General features: G+C 47.8%; 2 protein-coding genes across 2 annotated transcripts; one reads left to right on the top strand and one right to left on the bottom strand.

The window, feature by feature from the left end:
* The first annotated feature begins 104 nt into the window (after positions 1-104).
* Positions 105-10,785, top strand: TBL3 (transducin beta like 3). The gene is made up of 22 exons (XM_048064812.2): positions 105-232; positions 325-376; positions 469-564; positions 769-816; positions 1,373-1,514; positions 2,019-2,103; positions 2,540-2,710; positions 3,094-3,169; positions 3,354-3,450; positions 3,763-3,968; positions 4,315-4,456; positions 4,930-4,988; positions 5,234-5,337; positions 6,004-6,154; positions 6,292-6,522; positions 7,177-7,247; positions 7,777-7,933; positions 8,363-8,421; positions 8,900-9,003; positions 9,390-9,461; positions 10,013-10,171; positions 10,551-10,785. Exons 1-22 carry the CDS (start codon positions 198-200, stop codon positions 10,661-10,663), a joined length of 2,430 nt encoding a protein of 809 aa, XP_047920769.2. The 5' UTR covers positions 105-197; the 3' UTR covers positions 10,664-10,785.
* A 310-nt stretch (positions 10,786-11,095) lies between these two features.
* Positions 11,096-15,758, bottom strand: NOXO1 (NADPH oxidase organizer 1). Its single transcript, XM_013174976.3, has 8 exons — positions 15,550-15,758; positions 15,025-15,105; positions 14,847-14,922; positions 14,151-14,322; positions 13,702-13,892; positions 13,148-13,261; positions 12,816-12,933; positions 11,096-12,551 (listed from the first exon to the last, which is right to left on the bottom strand). Exons 1-8 carry the CDS (start codon positions 15,607-15,609, stop codon positions 11,933-11,935), a joined length of 1,431 nt encoding a protein of 476 aa, XP_013030430.3. The 5' UTR covers positions 15,610-15,758; the 3' UTR covers positions 11,096-11,932.
* Between the last annotated feature and the right edge of the window lie 6,384 nt (positions 15,759-22,142).

Here is a 22,142-nt window from a genome sequence, read left to right as displayed (position 1 = left end):
GGTGGCTCTCTGGGGGGAGGAGGTGGGACGCCGGGAACGTTGCGGGGCCGCGTCGGGCGTTTTGAAGCCGCTCTGTCCGGCGGGGCCGCACCGCCCGTAGCCGCCATGGCGTTCCCGGCTTCCTTTGCCCTCAGTACGTCTCCGCCACGCGCCGGAAGTGACGCTTTCCGGCGGGCGGCACGAGGAAGGCCGGCAGCATGGCGGCGGCCGGGCCCCTGCGCTTCAAGAGCAAGTGAGCGGCGGGCGGGCGCGGGGCCTGGCGCGGGGCCTCGCCGTGACGGCCCGGCCCCACGGCCCTCTCTTTCTCTCCCTTTTCCCTTCCAGCTACGCCGTGTCCAGGAGGATGGAGCCCTTCTACACCGGCGGCCGCGTGCAGGTAAGGGTGGGCCGTCCCCCGCCGCCGGGGCCTTGCTGCCCCCCCCCCCCCCCCGGGGCAGCCCTGCTCCCCGCTCCCTCTCTCGCCCCCAGGTCAGCCGCGATGGTACCGCCATGTTCTGCCCCTGCGGCACCTGGCTCAACGTCATCGACCTGGGGACGGGGGCTCGGCTCCACAGCCTCGAGCAGGTGAGGTCGTGGCGGGGTCCCCGGGACACTGCTCTGAAGCTCTGGGGACGGGGCTGGGAACCGGGAGCGTGGCGGGGTTGTGCAGGGTCTGTCTCTGCGGCTGGGGGTTGCTGGGCGTGATCCCCCTGGCAGCAGCTGCAGGGAAGGGAGAGCACTGACACGGCACCAACAGCCTAACTGTGACTCTTCCTTTCGTTCCTAAAGGATGACCAAGAGGATATCACCTCGTTTGCTCTTAGCCCTGACGATGAGGTATGTCTCAGGCTGTTTGCTTTGTGTTAACCTCTCTTGGGCGTCCTGACAAAGCTGGTGAAGACTGAAGGCTGTTCTGCTTGGGGGTATGCCGTGCTTCCAGAGATCTCTCTGTGGTCTCACCTCTTCTGTGTTCAAGTCAGACATAGCAACCATTGCTGTCTGATGGCTTTTTGGAGCAAAGGTCAAATCCAGGGATAACAGGAATGTATTTTAATCTAATCTGTCTATACACAGGGACTGTAATAATTGACGTTTCAATTAAATCCAGAGTTATTTTTGGCTTCTTTCATGCATCCATGCACTTAAGCACTGAAGGTCAGAGGCTCTGGGAGAGAATTACTGCTGTTTCTATTGCTTGTCAGCCTAGAAGATGATTTTGTGCGCGTATGTTAAAAAATCCAATGTTTATTCTATTATCCTATGGTGTTAGACATAGTCTTGTGAATTAATTTTGAGATATGATTTTGAGAGATGACTTTTTGTGTATGTGTGCACTGAAAGAAACAAAAGTCTAATTGTTGATTTTGCTTTCTTTTGTCTTGTTTCTGCACAGATTCTTGTGACAGGCAGCCGAGCCCTGCTGCTGAAGCAGTGGAATTGGCGAGAGAACAAGTGCGTGCGCACGTGGAAAGCAGTGCATGTAGCACCTGTTGCTAGCATGGCCTTTGATTCTACTTCAACGTTGTTAGCCTCAGGTAAGATCCTGCTTCACTCTCCCACAATGGGAATGGTACTGAGTGGTGCTTCTGAATAAACTGCACCAGCTTGTTGCAGTCTGAGGTGGTAGTGATCTCCTGAATCCAGATAAAACCAGAATTAGTTATGCGTACATAGAAGTGAGGTGATGATGAACTAATAAGAATTTTTCCAGTGTTCTAAAATACACGTAGTAAAGTGCGCATAAATATCTGGGACCTATGAGTCAGTTTGGCATAGTTATCCCAGTGTACACCTGGGACTCTGGAGATGGAGGGGTACAGGCACAAACTCTAACTTATTAACTGTATTTCAAGATTCTTGTCTGCGAGTAGTCAGGTTTTTCCCAGCTCTCTGGAACTGTAAGGTGCTCCTTGAAGTTCTCTTGGTGTGGGTGGCTGTTACTGGGTTCATTTTTCTTTTGCTGCCTTTGCAACCCATGAAATCTTATAGTCACTGGTATGTTAGGCCTCTTGTGTTTCTGTCCTTCGTTCTTCTCCAAGGTGGATGTGACAGCACCATTAAGATCTGGGATATGATCAAACAGTACTGCACACACAACCTGAAAGGATCGTCAGGAGTTGTACAGTGAGTACATGTCTGGATGCTGCTTGGATGCTGAGACTGGTGTGAAATGCCTTGAGTTAATGGAATGTAAAGGATTGTTTGGATTCAGGTTCTGTTTCCTGACTTTTGAAATACTTTGTGAAGGAGCAGGACTATAATTGACTTTAGCCCAGGGAGGAAATGATTTGTTCAGGAAGTCTTGGGATTTAAGTGAAATATCTGTGCTTGCTGATGTAGTTCAAGAACATATAAGACTGGCAAAAACCAGTTATAAATTTTCCAGGTGGGTGGAAGAGGAATGAAGTCTTGCAAAGAAAGCCATAGTGTAAGTTCAGCTCAATTGATCTGTCAAATTTGTGGTGTAGAACATAAAAGTTCATTGAAATGTTGGGCTAATGCTGGGGGGGTGCCAGGCATTATATTCCTGTCTCATTCAGATTTATCTCCTTCCCTCTAGCCTCGTTGAGTTCCACCCTGATATCTCCCGTCTGCAACTCCTCTCCTCCTCGATGGACTACAAAATCCGCATATGGGACCTGAATTCCAGCAAATGTGTCGCTGTGTTGGATGGCCACTTCAGTGCCGTTACCTCCCTGGCGTTTGCTGCAGATGGGAACACGCTCATTAGGTACAGGTCTACAGAGGCTTAGCTTTTCTCTCCTGTTTACCCTGCCCCTGACAAACTGGGTGCTTGCGTTGAGGTCTGGGAAGTTTGTCCTGTGGGGTGAAGGACTGCTAGAAAGCATTCAATCTCAGCTTGACAGTGCAAGGAGCTGACTGAGGGTTTTAGCACCTCTGTTTAGGGCAGCATGCTGTGCTGCTGTAGTTAGGCTGGTGCCTTCTTTTGTTATGGGTCTCTTCAGAGAGGTGTTGAACTCTTAGAATCATAGAATATCCCAAGTTGGAAGGGACCCATAAGGATCGTCGAGTCCAACTCCTATGATTCTAAATCTGAATTCAGAGCCTGAGTTGAATGGTTTTAGCACTGAAACTGCTCTTTTCAACTTGCAGTTCTGGCCGTGATAAAATCTGCATGGTGTGGAACCTGGAAACAAGAGAAAGTAAAAGAACTGTCCCTATCTATGAGGTAAAGTCCATTTTTTTAATTCCTTTGAGGTTCTTTGTTGTTTGTAGTCATGGTTTCAGTGCTTTTCATAGGCAGCAGAGTGTGGTGTGGGTGCTTGTTAGCACTGGTGGACTGTTACTCAGCTGTCTGCTAAAATGGGATGCCAGTCCCTTCTGCTCAGCTGATGTTTGGCCAATCCATGCAGAGTGTGGAAGCTGCTGTCTTGTTACCTGAAAAAGGAGACTTCTCTCAACTGGGTGTGAAGAAACAAGGGCTGCACTTCCTCACGGCTGGCAGTAAAGGTAAGTGTTTTGGTGTGTTACTGCTGGATTTAGAGGCTGAGAAAGGACTGTTATTCCTGGGATGTGCGTTATAATTTGTGTGGCAGAAGTCTCGGGATGAACTCATGGGGGATCCAGAGCAGAGCCTTCTCCTGAGCTATCTGACAGTCATGGATGAGCAGAACCAATCAGGCCTGCTGTGGAGTTTTGACTGTGCATGTTTTCAAACAGCAAAAAAAGTTTGGTTTGAACTGAAGGAAAGCCTTGTGGTCCCTACATGCCACTTCAATTGGTCTACAGTAGTGGCTCTGACAGAAAACTTGTTTGTGTTAGGTGTCTTGAAAATTTGGGAAGTTGCCACAGCTGCTTGTGTATATACCCAGCCTGTGCCCTTTGAGCCTGTGGAGTCGAAGGAAGAGGCCAGCAAGCACAGTCTGACCCAGTGCATGCTTGTGCCCGAGAGAAACGAGGTTGTCACCGTGTCTGTGGAGCACAATATTGTTTTATATGATGCTCAGACTCTTCAGCTCAGGAAGCAGGTAACAACCTTCAGCATGCCCTTTCCTCTTCCTTTATCTGTATTTTAGGATCACCTCTGCTTCTGGTGAAAGCTTAGTCCAGGAGTTCCTCTTCTCCTTCCTGTTCTTGACCTGTACCTTGGTTACAAGCCAGAAAGCCAGTTGGGGTTGTTTGGAGAGAGATTGCACAGAAATGCAGGCAAAAGGAAAGCAGAATAGACCTAGCCAGAAATCCTGTCTGTTCCAGATTAACAAGATTTTTTGCATTCAGTATTAAGTGAAAGGTAACAGGAATGCAGCTTTGCTGGGTACTTCTCTAACCAGTTGGCTTCTCCTTGTTAAACTGTTCCTGTTCTGCTGTACTCAGCTTGCAGGTTACAACGATGAGGTTCTGGATGTGAAGTTCCTTGGGCCTGGTGATTCTCACATCGTTGTGGCTACCAACAGCCCTCAGCTGAAAGTGTTTGAACTGGCAACATCACACTGCCAGATCCTCTATGGTCACACAGGTGCGTGGTCAGCTCTGATGTGGGTGGGTGGAAGATGCAAAGGTATTTCTTTATCCAGCTTCAGTCACAACTCTTATGTGGAGAGTGGAGTGCTTGAGCTTTGTCTGGGGCAGCATCACAGTATTTTGAGTTGTGTGAAAAAAGTAATTTATGCAGTCCCGATTTTCCAAATGCTAGTTTTGTTTTTCCGGGTTTGTCAGTTCAGTCCCTCTCACTAGCAGTGAGAGCAATTAAAAATGGAGTTAAATATTTAGGTATGGGAGTGCTAGCTCTGAATGCCATTTTGTGGCTGCAAGTGGCAGACTCAGACCAATGCCGTAAGCAGGCAGTTGCTAATAATGTGTGGATGTGTTCCTGAGTCTCTAAAACCTGTCCCAAGTCAGTAAGCGTTGGACTCCGTACTAATTCATGCATTTCTGTTGTCTGATTTCAGTATTCCTTTGCATCCAGCTGTTTTTTCTTCCTCTGTTTAGAAACGATTCTTGCTTTGGATGTCTTCAGAAAAGGCCTGATGTTTGTAAGCTGTGCTAAGGTGCGTAAACCTTTTTCTTCATTGTTAGTGATTTTATAGTGCTCCAGAAATGGCTTTTGGTAAGATGCAGTTCTTGACTGCTATACCCCCAAAATGCAAGGTTCTTCTACGATTTGTTTTTAACATTGCTCCCCTGCTCTGATGAATGCAGGCAAATGTTCAAGCTTAAAAAGCAGCGAATAGCCAGGCTTATTTATGTGGTAAACGTGTGGAAGACCGATCACTTATGTCCTCTACCTTTACAGGACAAAAGCATTCGGGTGTGGCGGATGAACAAAGACAGAAGGGTGATCTGTGTGGCCCAAGGACTGGGTCACGCACATGGGGTAGGCGCTGTCTCTTGCTCAAGGTAATAAAAACTGGACAAAGATTTACCTTTGCAAACATGAGGCATGGCTACTTTGCTAATCCTGAGTGAATGTTTTGGCGAATGTCTGCCTCTGAGCAATGTTGTTTGTCGTTTTTGATTCCAACTTGTCATGGTGCTCTGAGTTTGAAGGAAGAATTTTTTTGAATGCATGTTAGTCTATCCATAAGTTGCGAAGCTTGCATTTCTTTGTCAGTCTACTTGTTTGCCTTAAAGAGCAGCAGCTGCATAAGTTGCCAAATAAAGCTCAACTGATTTAGAGAGAAGGGTTGGGGAATGGAGGGAATGTCTATGAAGGTGTTTGCTTAAGTAGCAAATCTGTTTTATCAGCCTTTCTCCTTTCTTCATTCTGCCTAATGGTCTGGAAACCCAACTTGCTTGTTCAAAAGATGCAATATACCTTAATGTATAAATGAAGAGAGCTAGCAGTGCTCTTGGCTAATGCCTGAGTTGCTGGGGGCTATCCCAGTGATGAGTAAAATGAAAGACAGTTTGGAAGCCATTAAAGCACTCTGTTTAGCATGACAGCAGTGTGACAATGTGGATAAATTCCAATGGGGGGGGGAGGAGAAGGCCCTTTTCTGGTGCAGGGGAAGCCACTGTTTTGCTTTCTCACAGTTGACACTTTTTCACTTTTTTCCCTTTCAGAATGAAAGAAAGCTTCGTAGTGACCAGCAGCCAGGACTGCACGATAAAGGTCTGGAATATCCCAGAATCTCTCACTTCCAAAGCAAAAGCAGCCTTGATCTCCAGTCCAGAAACCCTTCATGCAGAAGTGACTGAGAGGGGTCATGACAAGGTAAAGCTCCACCTCGTGAGAGCGTATTTTTAGTACTTAAATCCTCTCCTGTTTTGTACCTTACATTTAAAGGCTATCTCACAGCAAAAGCAAAGGCTTAAACTGCTTTGTGCTCTCTGTATTTGTGACTTTTCTAGGACATAAACAGTGTGGCAGTTTCTCCGAATGACAAGCTCGTTGCCACAGGCTCACAGGATCGGCTGGCCAAGCTGTGGTCTTGTTCAGATTGCTCTTTGCTGGGTGTCTTCACTGGACATAAGCGTGGAATCTGGTGCGTACAGTTCTCCCCAGTGGATCAGATCCTGGCCACCTCTTCAGCAGATGGGACCCTAAAGCTCTGGGGTCTTCAGGACTTCAGTTGTTTAAAGGTAATGTATTGATATGAATTGATTGGTAATGAATTGATTAAGGCTGCCTACAAAAAGTGTTAGTGCAGGTGAAATTTAGCTAGGTCTAGCTTTATTCTCCAGGGTATTGGATGTATGAGCTGCATGCAAAACTCCAGGGCAAAAGGTGATCTTTTCTAGCTATCCAGTGATTGGTGTGGTTCATTGCAGGGGAAAAACATTCAGGTAATTGAAAAAAAGTTGCCTTTGCCTGACACAGCTGTGGCCATGAATGAAAAAAAATCAGGCTTAAATTTCAGGCCCAGTCTTCATACAAGAACTATTTTTCTGGCTCACTAAAACAGTGAGAAGGCAGTTGCTAATTCTGTACCATGTTCTGCCACTTAAAGCATGTTAGCCTTTTGGAAGATGGCTAAATCATTTGGTCTGTGTTCACACCATTTGCAATTGAACTTGGGCAACAAGTCCAAGCAAGCAGCTTGTTTGAAGAAATGCTATTTCTGCCAGTCATTTCCTATTGCCCCTTCAGTCTGCACTAAGAGAAAGTCCTGAGGGAGAAGCTGCTTTCTGGAATTTACCTACCTGGGCTTTGGGAGTAAATATTCTCTTGAAAGAAGATTCTCTGAAGGCCTAGCAACAGCTCTAACACTTCTGAGCTTCCTTTCTGTTTTCCAGACCTTTGAAGGTCATGATGCGTCTGTACTGAAAGTCATTTTTGTAAGCCGAGGAACACAGCTGCTCAGCAGGTAAGTGCTTACATCAGAATCGTAGAGAAAGATGCCAAAACTCATCAGAGAACAAATCTCTTAGCTGGTAGCAGCAAACATTGACACTGGTGGGTTAGTGATATATGCCACAGGGCAGAGCTAAGGGTGCATTTCGCCCTGCTGCCTTTGAGGCTAGACCAGCCAGAGCTAAACAGTTACTGGTACCTGCAAAGGGTTTCTCCAGCTAGTAGCAGGAAAGAATGCATCTTCTCTTGAATCACCCTTTCTTACTGAAAGGCTGAAATGTAAGGGACTGGGAATACCATGAGAGAGTGTGAGGAAATGTAGGTAATAGGGCTTTCCATGATGGAGCCACCTGAGGGGATGCTAGTTGTACTGGGAGCAGAAGGGAATTCTTAAGCTCTCTCAAGATTTCTGGTTAATTCTGCTCCTGCTTGACAGGCATTGGAATGGGATGAGTTCATCCAGTATTTCAGGTGGGGCAGAGCAAGAATGGATCTATCCCGTGATTCTCTGAGTTAAGTTTGTTGTTTTTCTCTTCCAAAAGTGGTTCTGATGGTCTCTTAAAACTCTGGACAATTAAAACAAATGAGTGTGTGAAAACATTAGATGGTCATGAAGATAAAATCTGGGGTCTTCACTCTAATAAGCAAGATGACATGGTTGTGACAGCATCCAGTGACTCCTCCATCACACTGTGGAAGGTACGGTGCAGAGTTTCTCTGTTTCCCTCTCTGGGTTAGTGATCAGAACGCAGTTGCAGAGATGAGGATCCCGGTGGTTGTTCCTCATCACAACACGACACATGCTCTCCTTATTTTTTTCAACTTGAAATTGCATCAGTAAGGCATATTTTTTTTTTTGGGTTTGTGTGTGTTTGGGTTGTTTTTTTGACCACACTGAATTTTTGTAGCTAATGTTATAAAAGGAACAGGAGATGGGCTGTAAGTGGCCTGCCTAGTGCTAGTTCTAAGGGGGGCTTGGAGGGCAATTGTGAGTTGCCGGATTTAACGCATAAATTATTTGACCTGGAGATCTTACTGCAGAAACTGATCTTCTGTTCACCTGTTGGCTGAATAAAAAATTATCTGTATTAAAGCAAGATTTGATGGTCATGTTTTGGTTTGTTATAGGATGTCACTGAAATTGAACAGGAAGAAGCACAAGCTAAACAGGAGGAGCAGATTATGAAGTAAGTTGATCCTGGGCAGTAGTGGGCTGTGAAAGGCGAGTTCTGTCCAGTGAAACTGCACATCTAGAGCCATCCAGGTCCAACTACTCTGAAGTATATGTCACTTAGCTATTTAGATGTTGTCAAGGCATGGTAGTCTTCTACTTTGTGGTTTATCTTTAGTTAAAGCAAATCCTTGCTGTAATATTGTCAGCCTGATAATGGATTAGTTTTGTGTTTATATACTAAGATAAGTCACATCAAACTGCTGAAACCTACTTTCATTCCCTCATGCTTCAGCTAGCACCAACTAGTTCAGGGAGCCATTGAATGTGCCAAGGCAATTATCTGCACAATGAGGGCACTGAGGCGTTCACTGCCAAGTGGTATTCACTTGGCATTAAACCTCTGCACACCGTTATTACCAAATCTATTATTTTCTGTACAAGATTTTGTTCCACCAACCAAATATGTTTCACTCTCTTGATCTGTTTTTCAGAGAGCAAGAGCTTTCTAATCTGCTTCATGAGAAAAGATACCTCAAAGCACTAGGGTTGGCAATCTCTCTGGATCGCCCACACACAGTGTTGACAGTCATTAAAGGTGAGTTCATGTTACACTCTGAAGGTGTTTTTCTGCCCTCTCTGCTTTCCAGAGCATCTCTTCCAGGTAGACAGACTATAGTCTGAAGTCTTTACATAGTAAAATAAAGTTAATGAAGTAAAATTGTCTGAAAGCCTCTATTTTTACCCTTCTCTTATCGCTCCCGTTTTCCTAAGTGAAATCAGAGCTGATGACAAATAGTCTCCCTGCTCTTAGCCCATGGGTGCACTTTGGAAGGGATGAGATCATGTTGAAACTTATGGGTTTGGAACTGCCACAAGGGATGTTATTTTCAACAGAATCCTCAGTGTAGGAGGAAGACATGGATATTTCTCTTGAAATGATTTTTTTTCCTCTCCCTAATTCTTCATTTCTTTCTTTTGCAGCCATCCTCAAGGAAAGTGATGGGAGGAAGCACTTGGAAGAGAACATTGTTCGGCTGAGGAAGGATCAGAAAGGTTTGTTGTGACACAGTTTAGTGCTAAAACCTTTCAGATTTGGGGCTTGTTTTCTTAACTGAAATTAAAGGGAGAAGACTTTCCTTAGACCCAGTTTTTACCAGTGAGCTCCTACCACACTTGAGCAGGACTGCTGCCCTGGGCCAACTTCTTTGTTGTGCTACTTGTGCTTACCAGCAGCTGCTCTGAGCTTGTTTGAAGTCATCAGTCTCCGGCTTTCAGGGCCACTTGGCACTCTTACTGCATGCCCTGAGCCCATCCTGCAGCTGGGAGACGAGTGCACTGAGCCAGTGGCCATGCCAGGACTTTGTCCCTCCCCAGTCTGATTTCCTTCAGTTACCACTGCCCAGAGGGGGGGGCCCTTGCCTGGTCTTACTACCCCCTTGTTTAAGATGTCCCTGTGATGAGAAACCATTCTGTGTGTGGTTGTTCTGCCCTTTCTAGGTTTGTTAGTAGTGCTGTGTGGGAACTGAACTTTTCTGAGGCAAGAGATACTTTCTAACTCAGCATCTGCTGCGCAGCCTGTGTGTATAAATGTCCTTCTCCCCTAGAGGCAGTGTTAGCATTCTTGGTGACATGGAACACGAACTCTCGAAACTGCCATGAGGCTCAAGCTGTCATTGAAACCCTCCTGAAGCATGAAGCACCAGACAGCCTTTTGCAATACTCAGGCATTAAATCTGCTGTGGAATCCCTGCTGCCTTACACTGGTGAGTGGTGATGTGGGGATATTTGGGCAGTGGGTGGATTGGTGTGGGTGGATTAGTCTGAGATGGAGCTGTTGGGAGGTGCCTGTGGTGGTGATGTGCTCAGCATTTCATTGTACAGTCTCAGCTGCCCTCTGCTCCTTTGAGCTCTGAGCTCTGTCAGGTTTGTGCTCTGGATCCTGGTGTTATGTGAATATTGGTGCTTCCTGGCCTCTTGTTACCAGCCTGGACAAAAAGCTTTTCACAATCTGTGTGTCTGTGAAGTCTCTTGTGTTGTGAATGTTCCCTCTCTGCCTTGGTCCAAATAGAAGAGAGATTTTGTACCCATTTTTGGTGAACTTTACATCTTCTGATGTCAACCATCAGTTTTCTTCCTTTGCAGAGCGCCACTTTCAGAGACTGAGCCGATTACTGCAAGCCTCCATGTTCATTGACTTCATGTGGCAAAACATGAGGCTGGCCGATGCATCACAGCAGGAAGATGTGACTTTGTGACCCTGCTACCACCAGCTGCTGTTTCCTGAGGGGACCGTCTGGACTGCTTTCCCACTGGATATGGCAACTGGAATATTCCTGTATTTTATAATAAATTTTTAAAAGTTGAATTTTTAAAACAAGTCCACTGTTCAGTCTCTTTGGAGCTTAATGAGAGGAAGGGATCCATTCCCTTCTAAGGGTCCGTTCCCTTAGGCAAGCCATGTCTTCCTTTTGTATTTTCACACCCTGAATTTTGAGGCCTGGATGCTAAGATTGCTTAGTTTAGAGATAAGACAATCTGGCTGTGAACAAGCTGTTTGTCTGTACAAGTTAAAGGCTACAAACTTGGGAGATACAACATGGCCAGTAGTATCATATCCCAAAGTCCAGCTAGGTCGTGTATGTAGATCAGTGTTGTCTAAGCACTGAATATTCTCTCTGCTTGGACAATATGCAGCCTTCGTCAAGTCCTGTATCGCCTGTGCCTGCTGCCTGGCAGCTGAGTGCAACTTTAATCACCCAACAAGAAAGTCTTTAGAGTATAAAAACCACACAGCCTTCATAGATTTTTATCTGCATTTTATTTCAGAGAAAGAAATATATAAAACTTAGAACAACACAACTCCTTACACATTGGTTAAATTGCTTGTATCAAAACAAAAAACTATCATACATGGGAGACTAATTAAAAGGTAGCAATCTAGACAAAAGTCCTAGGCTTTCTAACTCAGTTTTGTTCTCTCAGTTGTTCAGAGGCTCTAGCCCATTCACAGATACATGATAGCCAGTTCCCCACTACCCAAATTCATTTAACTATAAAGTAAAAAATGCAATTAAAAAAAATTAAGGGATTCAGATAAATGACATTCACATGGCTGAATCACCCCATCCCTACCCAATATAAATAACTAGCTATGGATTTCATGGGATTCACTCCATTCCTCTGCAGCACTCTGCTGCATAGCCACATTGTGGGGAATAAAGTAAGAAAATCATGACATTTTCACAAACTGTGCTGGAGGATAAATACATGCCTGAGGGAGAACTACCTTAGTCCAAAGTGACCTGAGTTACACAGGAGGTGCTGTGGCTCTCCTGGTAACAGCGGCATGCCCTAGTTAAACTACTTGATCCTGGCCCTCCTGTGCTGCAGCATGAGCCAGTGGTAACCTAGTGAAGCAGTGGCTGCAAGCCTGCTCCATTGGGACCTAGCAGTGTCCTTGAAACATGGTGGTCCCCAGCACTGATGCAGGACTGGGGAAGGGTCCACCGGGGGTCGGGGCCCTGCTAGCACGTGTTGGGGAGCGGGTACAAGGCCTGGAGGGCTGGCCGGGGGGTGGACTGCTGCAGGGCTCGCTTTGTGACTGTGCTGCACCTCTGGAGGATCTCGCGGGCCGAGGGGCGCACGGGCACCTTGGGGGTGCCAGCAGCTGTGTCTGAGTCAGCGAGGGAGCAACTGAGATCGGTGGCAGAGAGCTCCACAAAGCCAGAATCGTTCCTGTCCTTGTGGGTGAGGTGTGGAGATTTGCTGCTGTGCGTGGCCGAGGTGTTCCCCAGGCGGGGGCTCCTGGCCTGCTCCACCTCGGGCAGAGACCGAGACAAGTCGGGCTTCCAGCTCAGCCCGCTGCCCGAGCCGAGCGAGGAGCTGTCCGACTCCAGGTCCGGCGTGGATCTCGATCTGCTTCTCAAAGAGCTCACGTCCTCGTCGCTCCGGTCCCGGGAAGCGTGGTCCTGCACCACGCTGCCTCCCCTCGCCTTGCCCTGGGGCTGGGGGGCCGGCAGGGAGGAGCAGAGGTTGGGCGTGGAGATGTTGAGGCCGCAGTTCATGATGGTCTGCAGCCTGTGGTGAGGGTTCTTGTAGGGCTGGAGGCACATGGAGGGCATGTAGCCGGTCCGCCCGTTGTACCTGAGGGGAAAGCGGGGAAAGAAGCACTGAGCTGAGGGGCTCTTCTCCCAGCTTGGACCAAGGGCAGGGGGCAGCGCGTGGGGTGGAAGCAGGGGAGGACTCGGCAGTGCCACACGCAGGGTGTAAGGAATGGCCACGGGGTATTTATCTCAGCGAGGGCTCCTCACACACTGCCGGGGGAGAGTTACCAGGCGAGAAGCACCTGCAGCGGGCACCTGGCTGCCTTGGGAGCGCTAAACGAGAGCCGCGGAGAGGCCTCCTTACCGGATCAGCCACCAGCCGTTGTCGGACTTCCTGACCACCTCCACGACCACCCCGCTGTTCAGAGAGAGCTCGTCTGCCTTCTGCGACTCGTAGGCCCGCATAACGAAGTAGGGGCTGCCTGGAGAGAGAGGGGGAAGGATGTTAGCGCCTTCTGGAGAGAAAGCTGCGGCAAGCGCACAAGGAAGGTGGGCCTGAACTTCGCCCACCTGCTGAGTGGAAGCACAACCCGAGGCCGGGGGAGACTTTTCAGGGCCCATTTTTTGAAGGAGGAATGTGGTGTGGTCCTGAACCCAGAGCTGCTGCTTGGGTCCCGGGGGCACAAGCAGACTTACCCTCCTCGTTCGAGCTCAAGGCATCCTGGATGTCCTCGTGGACGTCGATCTCCTCCAGGTACGAGGCTGGGAACCAGGCTAACTGCTTGTCTGCGTTTTCCACCAGCCACCAACCTGCAGCAAACAGCGAAAGAGAGTTTGTAACCTACGAGAGGCAAAGAGGTGATCATAAAATCCCGATGTAGGGGCAGCCAGAGCTGTAAGACAGGAGAGAAGTTCTGCAGACCAGCTCAGTGCTGACACTCTGGCAGAGCTCCATCTAGACCCATGTTTGCACCATGCAAGTGTGTTGGGGTCCACAAAGCAAACTGTGAAAGCTTTCTGCTTGGGCCACAAATAAGGCCCCAGGTCTCAGCTCAGACTTTTGCCTCCCTTGATTAGAAAAGGCCAGACCACTTGTTCTTTCCTCCCATCTAAATCCAGGTGGGCACCCCGCATGCACAAACATCACCCACACGCCCGATGCTACAGATGTAGCATTTGCCAAGCCATAAATCAATCTAGAAATCTCACAGCATCTATCCCCAAAACTGAAGGATCCTTATCAAACATACCAGTCATGTCCTTGAGTAACACTTCAACAATTTCCTTCTGAGCGACTTTGAAAGCCTGGTTCTTTGTGTCTTTGGTTTCAAAGGTTTCGATGCATCTGTAGCTCTGAGATGCCTGGGGGTGTGTAATAGAGAGCTGCTGCTGCGCCTGCTTTTTCTTTTCCCCTCCAATTTCTGAAGGCATGATCACAACACTGAAAAGCAAAGTTTAATATCCATTTACTGAAAACTCCCATGAAAGTTTGAGTCTAGTGTTAATTTCAGTAAAATCATGTCTATTTATGAGGCTAGGAAAGCTTAGGCATCAAAAACTACACATTGAAGCTTTCAGTAGAACTTTCCTGTTCTGCTACCCAAAAAACTAACTTATGTTTCTCTTCTGTCCATACTCTATAACATTTCTGTTTCTTGAAGAGATACACAAACAAAAAAATACAAAAATTATTTCGTACCTGTCTTCAGGAAAGCAAGGATCTAGGTCTTGGGTTTGTGCCCTGAAAAACTGAATGAGATCTTCACTCTGGGAGATCTTAGCATCCGTTTTCAGCAGTTCCTGGGAGTACGTTTCCAGCAATTTCAGTCTCTCCAGGAACTTGTTCATCTTCCTCTGCTTCACATTTGCATCTTTAAATTAATAATAAAACAAAAAAAAAGTAAAGTTGATGCAAGACAATAACAGATCTGGATGCCTCCAGAGCAGCACCTTTTGCCTGAGCACAGCGGGCCCGCACCTACCACCCTCCCCTGCAGGGAACCGAGCTCTAAGTAGCTGAGACAGCAGCTGCTTCTGCCTCGCTGCTATTTTAAATACCTCCCGATAGAATTTTTGCATATCTAAAATTTGTCTTTGTTCAGATGTTGCAAGGAATCCTGAGCCAATACTTAAAATGTAAAATTAATTTACCAAGTGCATTTGTTTGCCAAAAAAAATAAAATGTTTCTAGGTTATTTTAAGTCAGTGATGGAGCCGAGCACATTGATGTAACCCAGCTGTACCATGTCCCCAGCGGGAGCTGTCTGTTGATCTGTCCCAGAGGGAGGTCGGACTCAGTGACTAAAGCCTACATCACCAGTTACAGCTGTTCCCAGCAGCTCCATCGTGTTTGTCACAAAATCTTTGAAAAAAATCAAAGATTTTTCCTCCTTACCTTTAAACTTGGGTATAGTCCTGTCTGATCTCCTGAGTGATCCACTCTCAATGGGGAATTTTCTCTTCAGCTCTTTCTAGAAGTGAAACAAAGGAGTGAATAACGGTGCTCACAAGGCTGAGCTCCTCCCTTCCCTCCCCAGGAGGTGGATATTATTTCCAGGGAGCTGTTCACTTACGTGGAGCCTCTTAAATTCCTCAAATGTCCGGTAGATGAGAATGTTGTTTTGATCTGACCAGGACACAAACATCATGTACTTCTGAAAAAATAAAAGGGAAAAGAAATGCATTTTTTATCACGATGTTCAATATTGGATGCTTTCAAGCAATGAGCATTTGCCAGGACCTGTGGTTTAGTTCTGGTTTCAGGCTGCAAGACTCAGCTGAAAAACGAAATTAAGGACTAGACCTACAAAAATATTTCCTTAATTTTAGGGTCCCAAATGAGTAATTATTGTTAAAACCAGAAAGAAGTTCTTAAGTTATGAAGATTAAGAGAGCAAGTCCATGATATCATTTTCTTATGAGATGGACCATCAACAACACATCTGAGACCCCTGTCCTAGATAATAATGCTTTAGTTCCAATGATGCAGGAAGATGAGCAAATGTATTCCTGTAAGAATAACTCAAAAAGCTTTCTAGTTTCCTGATTTGTAAATAGTATTTAAGGAAAAAGAAGGAAAAAAAAACAGGTTAAAATACCTTCTGCTTTCTGCATTGCATCAAGCCTACAGCTTTCACATCCACTGGGAACCGGCTCATCTTCCCAACGCCTGCTTCTCCTGCAGCTGGTGGCTGGAGGTTGGCAGAGGCACAGCTCCAGGCACAGCCTCCAGCAGCTTAAATACGCTGGGGCCGAGGGAGGGCACACACACACGTGCGCCGCCTTCCCCGCTTCCTCCTCCGCCCAGCAGCTCGAGGAGAAATTCCCTAATTTTGCAAGCTACCGCGTGCCTTTTACCTGAGCGCCTGCCTGTAACAAGCAAATACTACCGAGAGCAGCTGGCGGGGACATAGTTCAGATGGTTGGGGAAAAGAGCCTTATCTTATCACGTTTGGTAGAGCAGTGCTGGGAAGGAGCCCTGCCTTGCGGGCAGTTCATCTCTGGGTGTCAGTGGAATCCCCTGGGGCAGCAGCGGCTCAGGAAGCGAAGAGCACTTCCAGGGATGGACGTGTTTATGGCTCCATTGCACCAACATCCCTATCAAAGCTGCCTGCAGCCGTAACAGCTTGGGCTGCAATCGTAACAGTCCCCAAAACTGCTCACCAACATGGCCAGCTGTAGAGCAGAAATCAGGCGTGATTTCATGTGTGTGCCAGTGTTAAAAATCCTCTCTTCTTTATTGTTTATTCCCGTTTGATAAGTGAAAGGAACTTGACTTTAAAAGGAGTTCTCGTAGCTCTATCAACATTCGCATGCTCTCAGAAATAAATGGGAGGTGTTGATGCCAACGCTGCCAGAGCAAAGGATGAACACATCCCCACAGGTGTAACTGGAAATGTCCCAGAGCTTTTCACGTGTGAAAACGCAACGGAGACTGAGCTCGGAGTACCCCATGCTCTGTCCTACATCAAGCCTGGGCACCCACCTCCACCCAAGGTGATGAGCAGGGAGATGGAGAACCCCAGCTGGGAGACCCCCGGGAGCTCCTGGGACGTGGCTCAGACACAAAGGCCGACACGGGGAGGAGCGGAGCTGTGTGTCCACCCAGAAGCGGCTCTGCCCAGTGCTGCGCAGCACAGCCTGCACAGGGGAAAAGCAGAGCCAGGAGAAGGAATTGCTTCATTTCGGCAAAAACTGGCTCCTTGCTGCCCCAAGGCACGGCGTGACTGGTAATTACAGCCCTGGGAAGGCTGTCCTTTCCCTGAACTGCTGGCCTGAGGCATGCCTCAGGTTATAACCAGGCCGATGGGCATCTTTGTGATCAGACTGCCTTCTCTGTCCTCCTTCCCCCTCTTTGATGAAGCCTGAATTGAATCATTATCATTACTGGAGCCCAAATTGCTCAGCCCGGCCTTCCCTTTCATTTTCCAATTACACTGGGCTTCTTAAAACCCTCAGCAACAGGTGCAGATGACTTTTCATCTATTAAAAAACAAAAGAAAAAAAAAAGGCAGAATCCCAACAGGATGCCAGACAAGATTACTTCTGAGCAGCTAGAAAATACAGTGATTAAGGCCTTGGCTTGCATTTAATGAAAATACGTGAGGCTGCTCCTGCACAGCAGGACGGCAGACAAAGGTGTTCTCAGTGCAGTTCGATCTATTGCTGCTGGATCCCCGTTCTCCTTTGGGAAGGAAATGTTATCCAGCGAGCGCTTCAGAGCCATGCCCGCATTAGGTGGGAAAGCCCCTCCAGTGCCATCCCCGGGGCACTTCCTGGCTGACAAAATGACACGGGAACTGCTGCACAAAAGTCGCCACAGCGTGGGCTCGCTGCGCTGAGCACCCCCAGCAGCATCAGACCCTCCGTCCCTGTTCACAAAGGGACCAGCTAAAGCACGTGCTGTTAAATCTGGCTGGGTTTTTTTTGGAGAGGGGGGAAATCACTGCATCCAGAGAGCTTCTTCTTCACGATGCTGGTGTCTGGAAACCAACGGTCTAGGGGGTGGCAAAATGCTCCTCCGCCTCCTGCCAGCATGGCCACGCTGCCATGGCAGCCGCCTCGACGGGGCCACGCTCCGTGTGCTTGTGCTGGCACGGGGCCCTCAGGAAGAGCTGGAGCCAGGGCTCTAAACAAAGCACAGCGTGTTGGTCTCCCGTCTCAGAGCAAACACAAACCACAATGTATTTCCAGGAGCATAAAGGTTTGAAAATGTTTCCCCTGAATGGAAAAAAAAAAACATAATTGAAGTCTTCAGAAGAAGCGAAATCTCTATGTGCATGCAAACTGGGCAGAAGCAGCTCACGCATCATTTCATTCCATGTCTGCAAACACTGCAAATGCCAGTAAAGGAAGAAGAGTAGGACATAGCCTTGGTTTTGACACTTGGTAATTCCAAAAGCCTTGCTATATTTCAGAGTTCTCAGGAAAATCGTGCAGAAGGGGTGGCTACAAAGCAGAAGCGAGACAAGAAAATACAACCAACTGCTAGAACAGCAAGGTGAAACCACGTGGAGGTTTGCCAGTCAGCTGGGGCTGACCATCCAGCCAGACCGTTTGGAGAGCTGGCGTTCTGGGAGGAGACTGCTTGGTGGCAGGGGTCTCAGAGCAAAGCATGAGCAAAACTACTGCAAATTCAGTGACTAGTTCTTGAGAAAACGTACTGCAGAAGCTAAGGTCACTGCGACATCGAGCAGCGATATGAGGATGGGATGCGGTCAGACAGAACCCGGGGATAACCGAGTGTTTCTGGAGCCATCCCCCCACTCCGGGCTCTGCACTTGTTGCAGAAGTATCGCTGCCTTGTTGTCATTGCCGAGCCTGATGTCAACAAACTGTCCGCTCAGGAAATGCACCTAGCGTGTCACGTAGGCTGGAGTGACTAAATCCGAGGAAGAGCAGGAGGGGCTGTGCCGGGCTGCATCAGCACCAGCACCAGCACCAGCAGCACTGCCCCGCGGCCGGAAAAGCGCCGCAGGTTGGTGCCGTGGCTGGTGGGGCGGGTGGAGGACGGGTCAGAAGCCAGTAACTCCACTGCTGTGTCGCAGACCTCCGGGCACACTTTAAAAAGCAAAGCCATTTCCCTGACAGTAAGTCGTGTTTGTTTTGTGTCTTCTGCTACCTCCACATAATCCTGCCGCTGATTGATACCTGTCCGTGTGTAATTATTAACGGAAGGCTAGGAGCGGTCTGCCAGGAAGAAGAGTATCGAGTCCAAGTATTGCTGGGTGCTCAGATTACCTCATCAGTATTTATTTACACAAACTTTGAGATACAGCATTAACTTTTTTTCTTTAATCATTTTATAGGGTACAAAGGAGATCATAAATTAACAGGTAAATATATTACCTGTTAATTTATTAAATATTATTATATTATTAATATTAAATATTATTAAATATATATTAGGAGTGGGCTGTCCTGCTTTGAGAAGGCAGAGCACAATTACAGGTTTTTCTCAGTAATAAAGTCTGTCCCTGCCTGCTTTGTAGCCCCCTTCCAGAAACCCACGTGTGCCTTGCAGAGGTGGGGAACATTGCCACCGCCACGGCACAGCTGCTTTGGGTGCGTTGTGTAGGAGAAAGGGTTCGGGCCCCAGGTACAGGCATGGGGTGCTGAACCAGGGCACCTGCTCCGGAGAGCCCTTGGTCTGAAAAGACAGAGATCATTCAGTGCCTTCAAGGCACAGCAGAGCCACACAAAGCCCCAGGCCTCCTGGGCTTCCCCCTGCCCTATTTTGATCACAAGAGCAGCTTCCCTCCACCACGAGTACAATGTCCGTGACAAATAAACACTAAGGGTGTGATTTTCTTTTTGTTTCATATGATCTTCCAACCAACACACACACACACAAAAAAAAGAGAAAGGGCCATGTTACGAGCACCCTCTACCACGTACAGGATTTAGGCACGGGTTGGTCATGGCTGCGGGTGCGGGGGACTCAAACTCATGCGTTTCTCATTTTACTTCCAGCACAGGAGGAGCTGCTGCTGGTTTGACTCACTGACCTCTTGCACATTTGCTGGGGAAAGGCAAAGATAAAAAGCCCTGAAGCCACCCTTGAGATATTGCAGCTGCGAGGCAGGGATAGTGAAACGAAGCCGCTGGGCCATGGGCATGGCAGGGGGGGGCCCTTGCCTGGTAAGCCACCTGCATGAGACCTTAATCTCCTCCCAGCATCACCTTCAGGATCAAAACCTGCCCTTTGCTGTTCTTGAAGGTCACCTGCGACAGTACATAACCTATCAGCACCTTTAATGAAAAGGCCAGCTGCTAAAAGCTGATTTTAAGAATACAAAGAGGTTTTAGACTTCCATTAAAAAGAGAAACAGGCCCTGATCAAAAGAAAAAAAAAATCAAACACCGGAGTTGACAAAAATATCCTTCACCTCATAAACAAACTAAGCCGCTGAACATTCACATAGACTGGGATGAAAGATTTTACAGTATTTAATCTAGAGGAAGGTATTTAATTTCCTTCTAACTTGAGCAGCTGCTGCACAAAATAAGGGATTTTTCAGTGGGCAGCAGAATCCGATTCAGAAGCACTTTGTGCACAATGCCTCACTTCTCCATCCCCAAGACCGGCTGCGTTTTGGGAGCTGCAGATAATATACATCCCTCCTCGGTGCCAGTGCTTTCGGTACCCATACGCAGAGTTTTCCTTTGGATCCCAGCGAACTGCTTCAGGCTATAGCAGTTTCCTCCTGCTACGGAGACTGAGATGCCCTGAGACTGGGCTTGTTCCTCACCGCAAGGCTCTTTCTCCTCGCAGCCCATTTCTGTTTCCCCACAGGGTTTCCTCCACCACTGCCAGCCCCTGGTCCGGGCTGATCTCCTGCCACGGGCTGGAGCTGGGGACACCTCGATTGTTGCCCCCATGCACTGGGGTCCTGTTCCCTCCCAGTATGCTGGCAGCAGGGTCCCAGTCAGGCAACTGGTAAAAAAAAAACTGCAGCACAGCAAGCCCCCAAACCTCGCATCTGCCAGCTGGGAGGGTGACAGCAGCAGAGCTTAGTGGTTGGTTTTCCCTTTAAATGCTCGTGGGATCCAGCTGCCAAGCCCAGGGGAGAAAGCAGCTTTTTTTCAAGAAGTGCCCCGGTGGCCTGTAAAACACCCCCCAACCGTTTACCAAGCACCCGGGGCAACAATTTCACAGTTCCTTTGTAAAAGTTGCTTGTTTTTCTGAGGTTATGCAGAGGGCGAGGGCATGATTCAAGAACAAAACTTCCAGGAAGGATGAGAATGAAACTTAATGCCAGTGCAAGAGAAAGTTTCCTGCATGGTTTCCTAGAGCAAAGAGACAAAAGGTGTTCGGTGACTGCTTTTTGTGGTGAGAGGCCAGCACAGCGTGTGTACGCGCGGGGACCGGGCAGTGGAGGCTGCACCTCGGCACTGTGGCGGGCGGCATGCCTGGGCATCCTCTGGGGAAACCCTCAGGAATCCAACCCAAAAGGCCAGTGGGAAACAGAGCAAATAGGCAGAAATACTGGTTTTGTGTCGGCAAAATCTGTTCTTATTTCACACTGACTATGATAAAATCTGCTCACATGCAAGACCGTTGTGATCCTCACAGATTAGTCAGAAGTGCTCATCCTACTGTTTTCTTTTCCTCATTCCCCACTGCCACCGATAAACAGAATATGCAAAGTGCCTTATCTCCTCGGGGTTTCTACCAGCACTGGTAGCCTAAGTTAAAAATTTGCCTTTGTTTCAAAGTGAAGACAGCATCTTCGTGTTCCCATTCCCCGTCATCAAACAGGAAAAACAATATTTAATCCTCAGCTAACAGCCTGGCAGAGAGAAGAGTGGTATGGAAGGCCAACTGTTGCTTCAGCACTGTTTAATTCTTAGCAACTCAGTACACTCTCACAGCAATTGTTAGCGGAGAAAAATCTCTTCCTCCACCACCAGTTGAAACTTACTTGCTTTGACCTGCTTCTAGAAAAAGGAATCACCTGTAAGTCAGGGAGAGCTGCATAAAGGTGAGGAAGAGGACAGAACCCCACGTACCCCTGTGCTGCGTGGTGCAAGCTATTCTAAAAGCACAGCTCTTGTAACAAAAGGATCGTTAGTTTTAGGAGGCAAAAAAAGGGAGTCTCTGATAAGGAAGGACCCTCAAAATCCACATGGAAAACAGCATGGTACCAGAGATGTACAACATTTTAAAACTATCTTCAAGTAGCATCTTCTTGCTAAAACAAATTGTGTTCAGGTGCAGAAGGCCATGCCCGTGCTGCAGCCTGGCCCAGAGCTCTCCTGGCATTCACTGAGAGCAGCCGGGCCAGTCTCCTTGCAGTGATGCTGAGAGCAGTGGAAGCTGCCTGCTGAAGATTTTGAGTTTTATTCTTCTTCAAGAACACAAAATAAAAACCCCAGACTCGCTTGTGTTTGTGCTCAGAATGCAAGAATTAATTCCACGGAGAGCCTGGGATGTAGGAGACAAAGAATGGAGCGTGACACAGGGGAATCAATCAGAGGAAAGGCTGTATTGACTTGCTTAAAATAATTTTTACTTTTCTCCCTATCCCTGCCCTTGTAAACGTGTGCCCTACGGCAGCTCTGCCATTCCTGGCACTGAAGTGTCCCAGCACAGCAGCAGGCTCCTTCCTGGTAACAGCGAGATTCGTGCCTTGGGAAATTCTGCAAGTGATGCTTTTCTTGTATACAAACAAAGCCGTTCGATATAAAT

The sequence above is a fragment of the Anser cygnoides genome, chromosome 15 (genome assembly GCF_040182565.1).
Source record: "Anser cygnoides isolate HZ-2024a breed goose chromosome 15, Taihu_goose_T2T_genome, whole genome shotgun sequence".
Lineage (NCBI taxonomy): Eukaryota > Metazoa > Chordata > Aves > Anseriformes > Anatidae > Anser > Anser cygnoides.
This window is presented reverse-complemented; position numbering and strand designations above follow the sequence as displayed.

Excerpts from the sequence above, each read along its gene's own strand:
- TBL3 (XM_048064812.2), top strand. The coding sequence starts at position 198 with ATGGCGGCGGCCGGGCCCCTGCGCTTCAAGAGCAA. Across the intron at positions 2,711-3,093 it reads GATGGGAACACGCTCATTAG|TTCTGGCCGTGATAAAATCT; the intron begins GTACAGGTCTAC and ends TTCAACTTGCAG. Across the intron at positions 7,934-8,362 it reads CCTCCATCACACTGTGGAAG|GATGTCACTGAAATTGAACA; the intron begins GTACGGTGCAGA and ends GGTTTGTTATAG.
- NOXO1 (XM_013174976.3), bottom strand. The coding sequence starts at position 15,609 with ATGAGCCGGTTCCCAGTGGATGTGAAAGCTGTAGGCTTGATGCAATGC. Across the intron at positions 15,106-15,549 it reads TGCAATGCAGAAAGCAGAAG|AAGTACATGATGTTTGTGTC; the intron begins GTATTTTAACCT and ends TTATTTTTTCAG. Across the intron at positions 12,934-13,147 it reads CTTGAGCTCGAACGAGGAGG|GCAGCCCCTACTTCGTTATG; the intron begins GTAAGTCTGCTT and ends CTCTCTCTCCAG.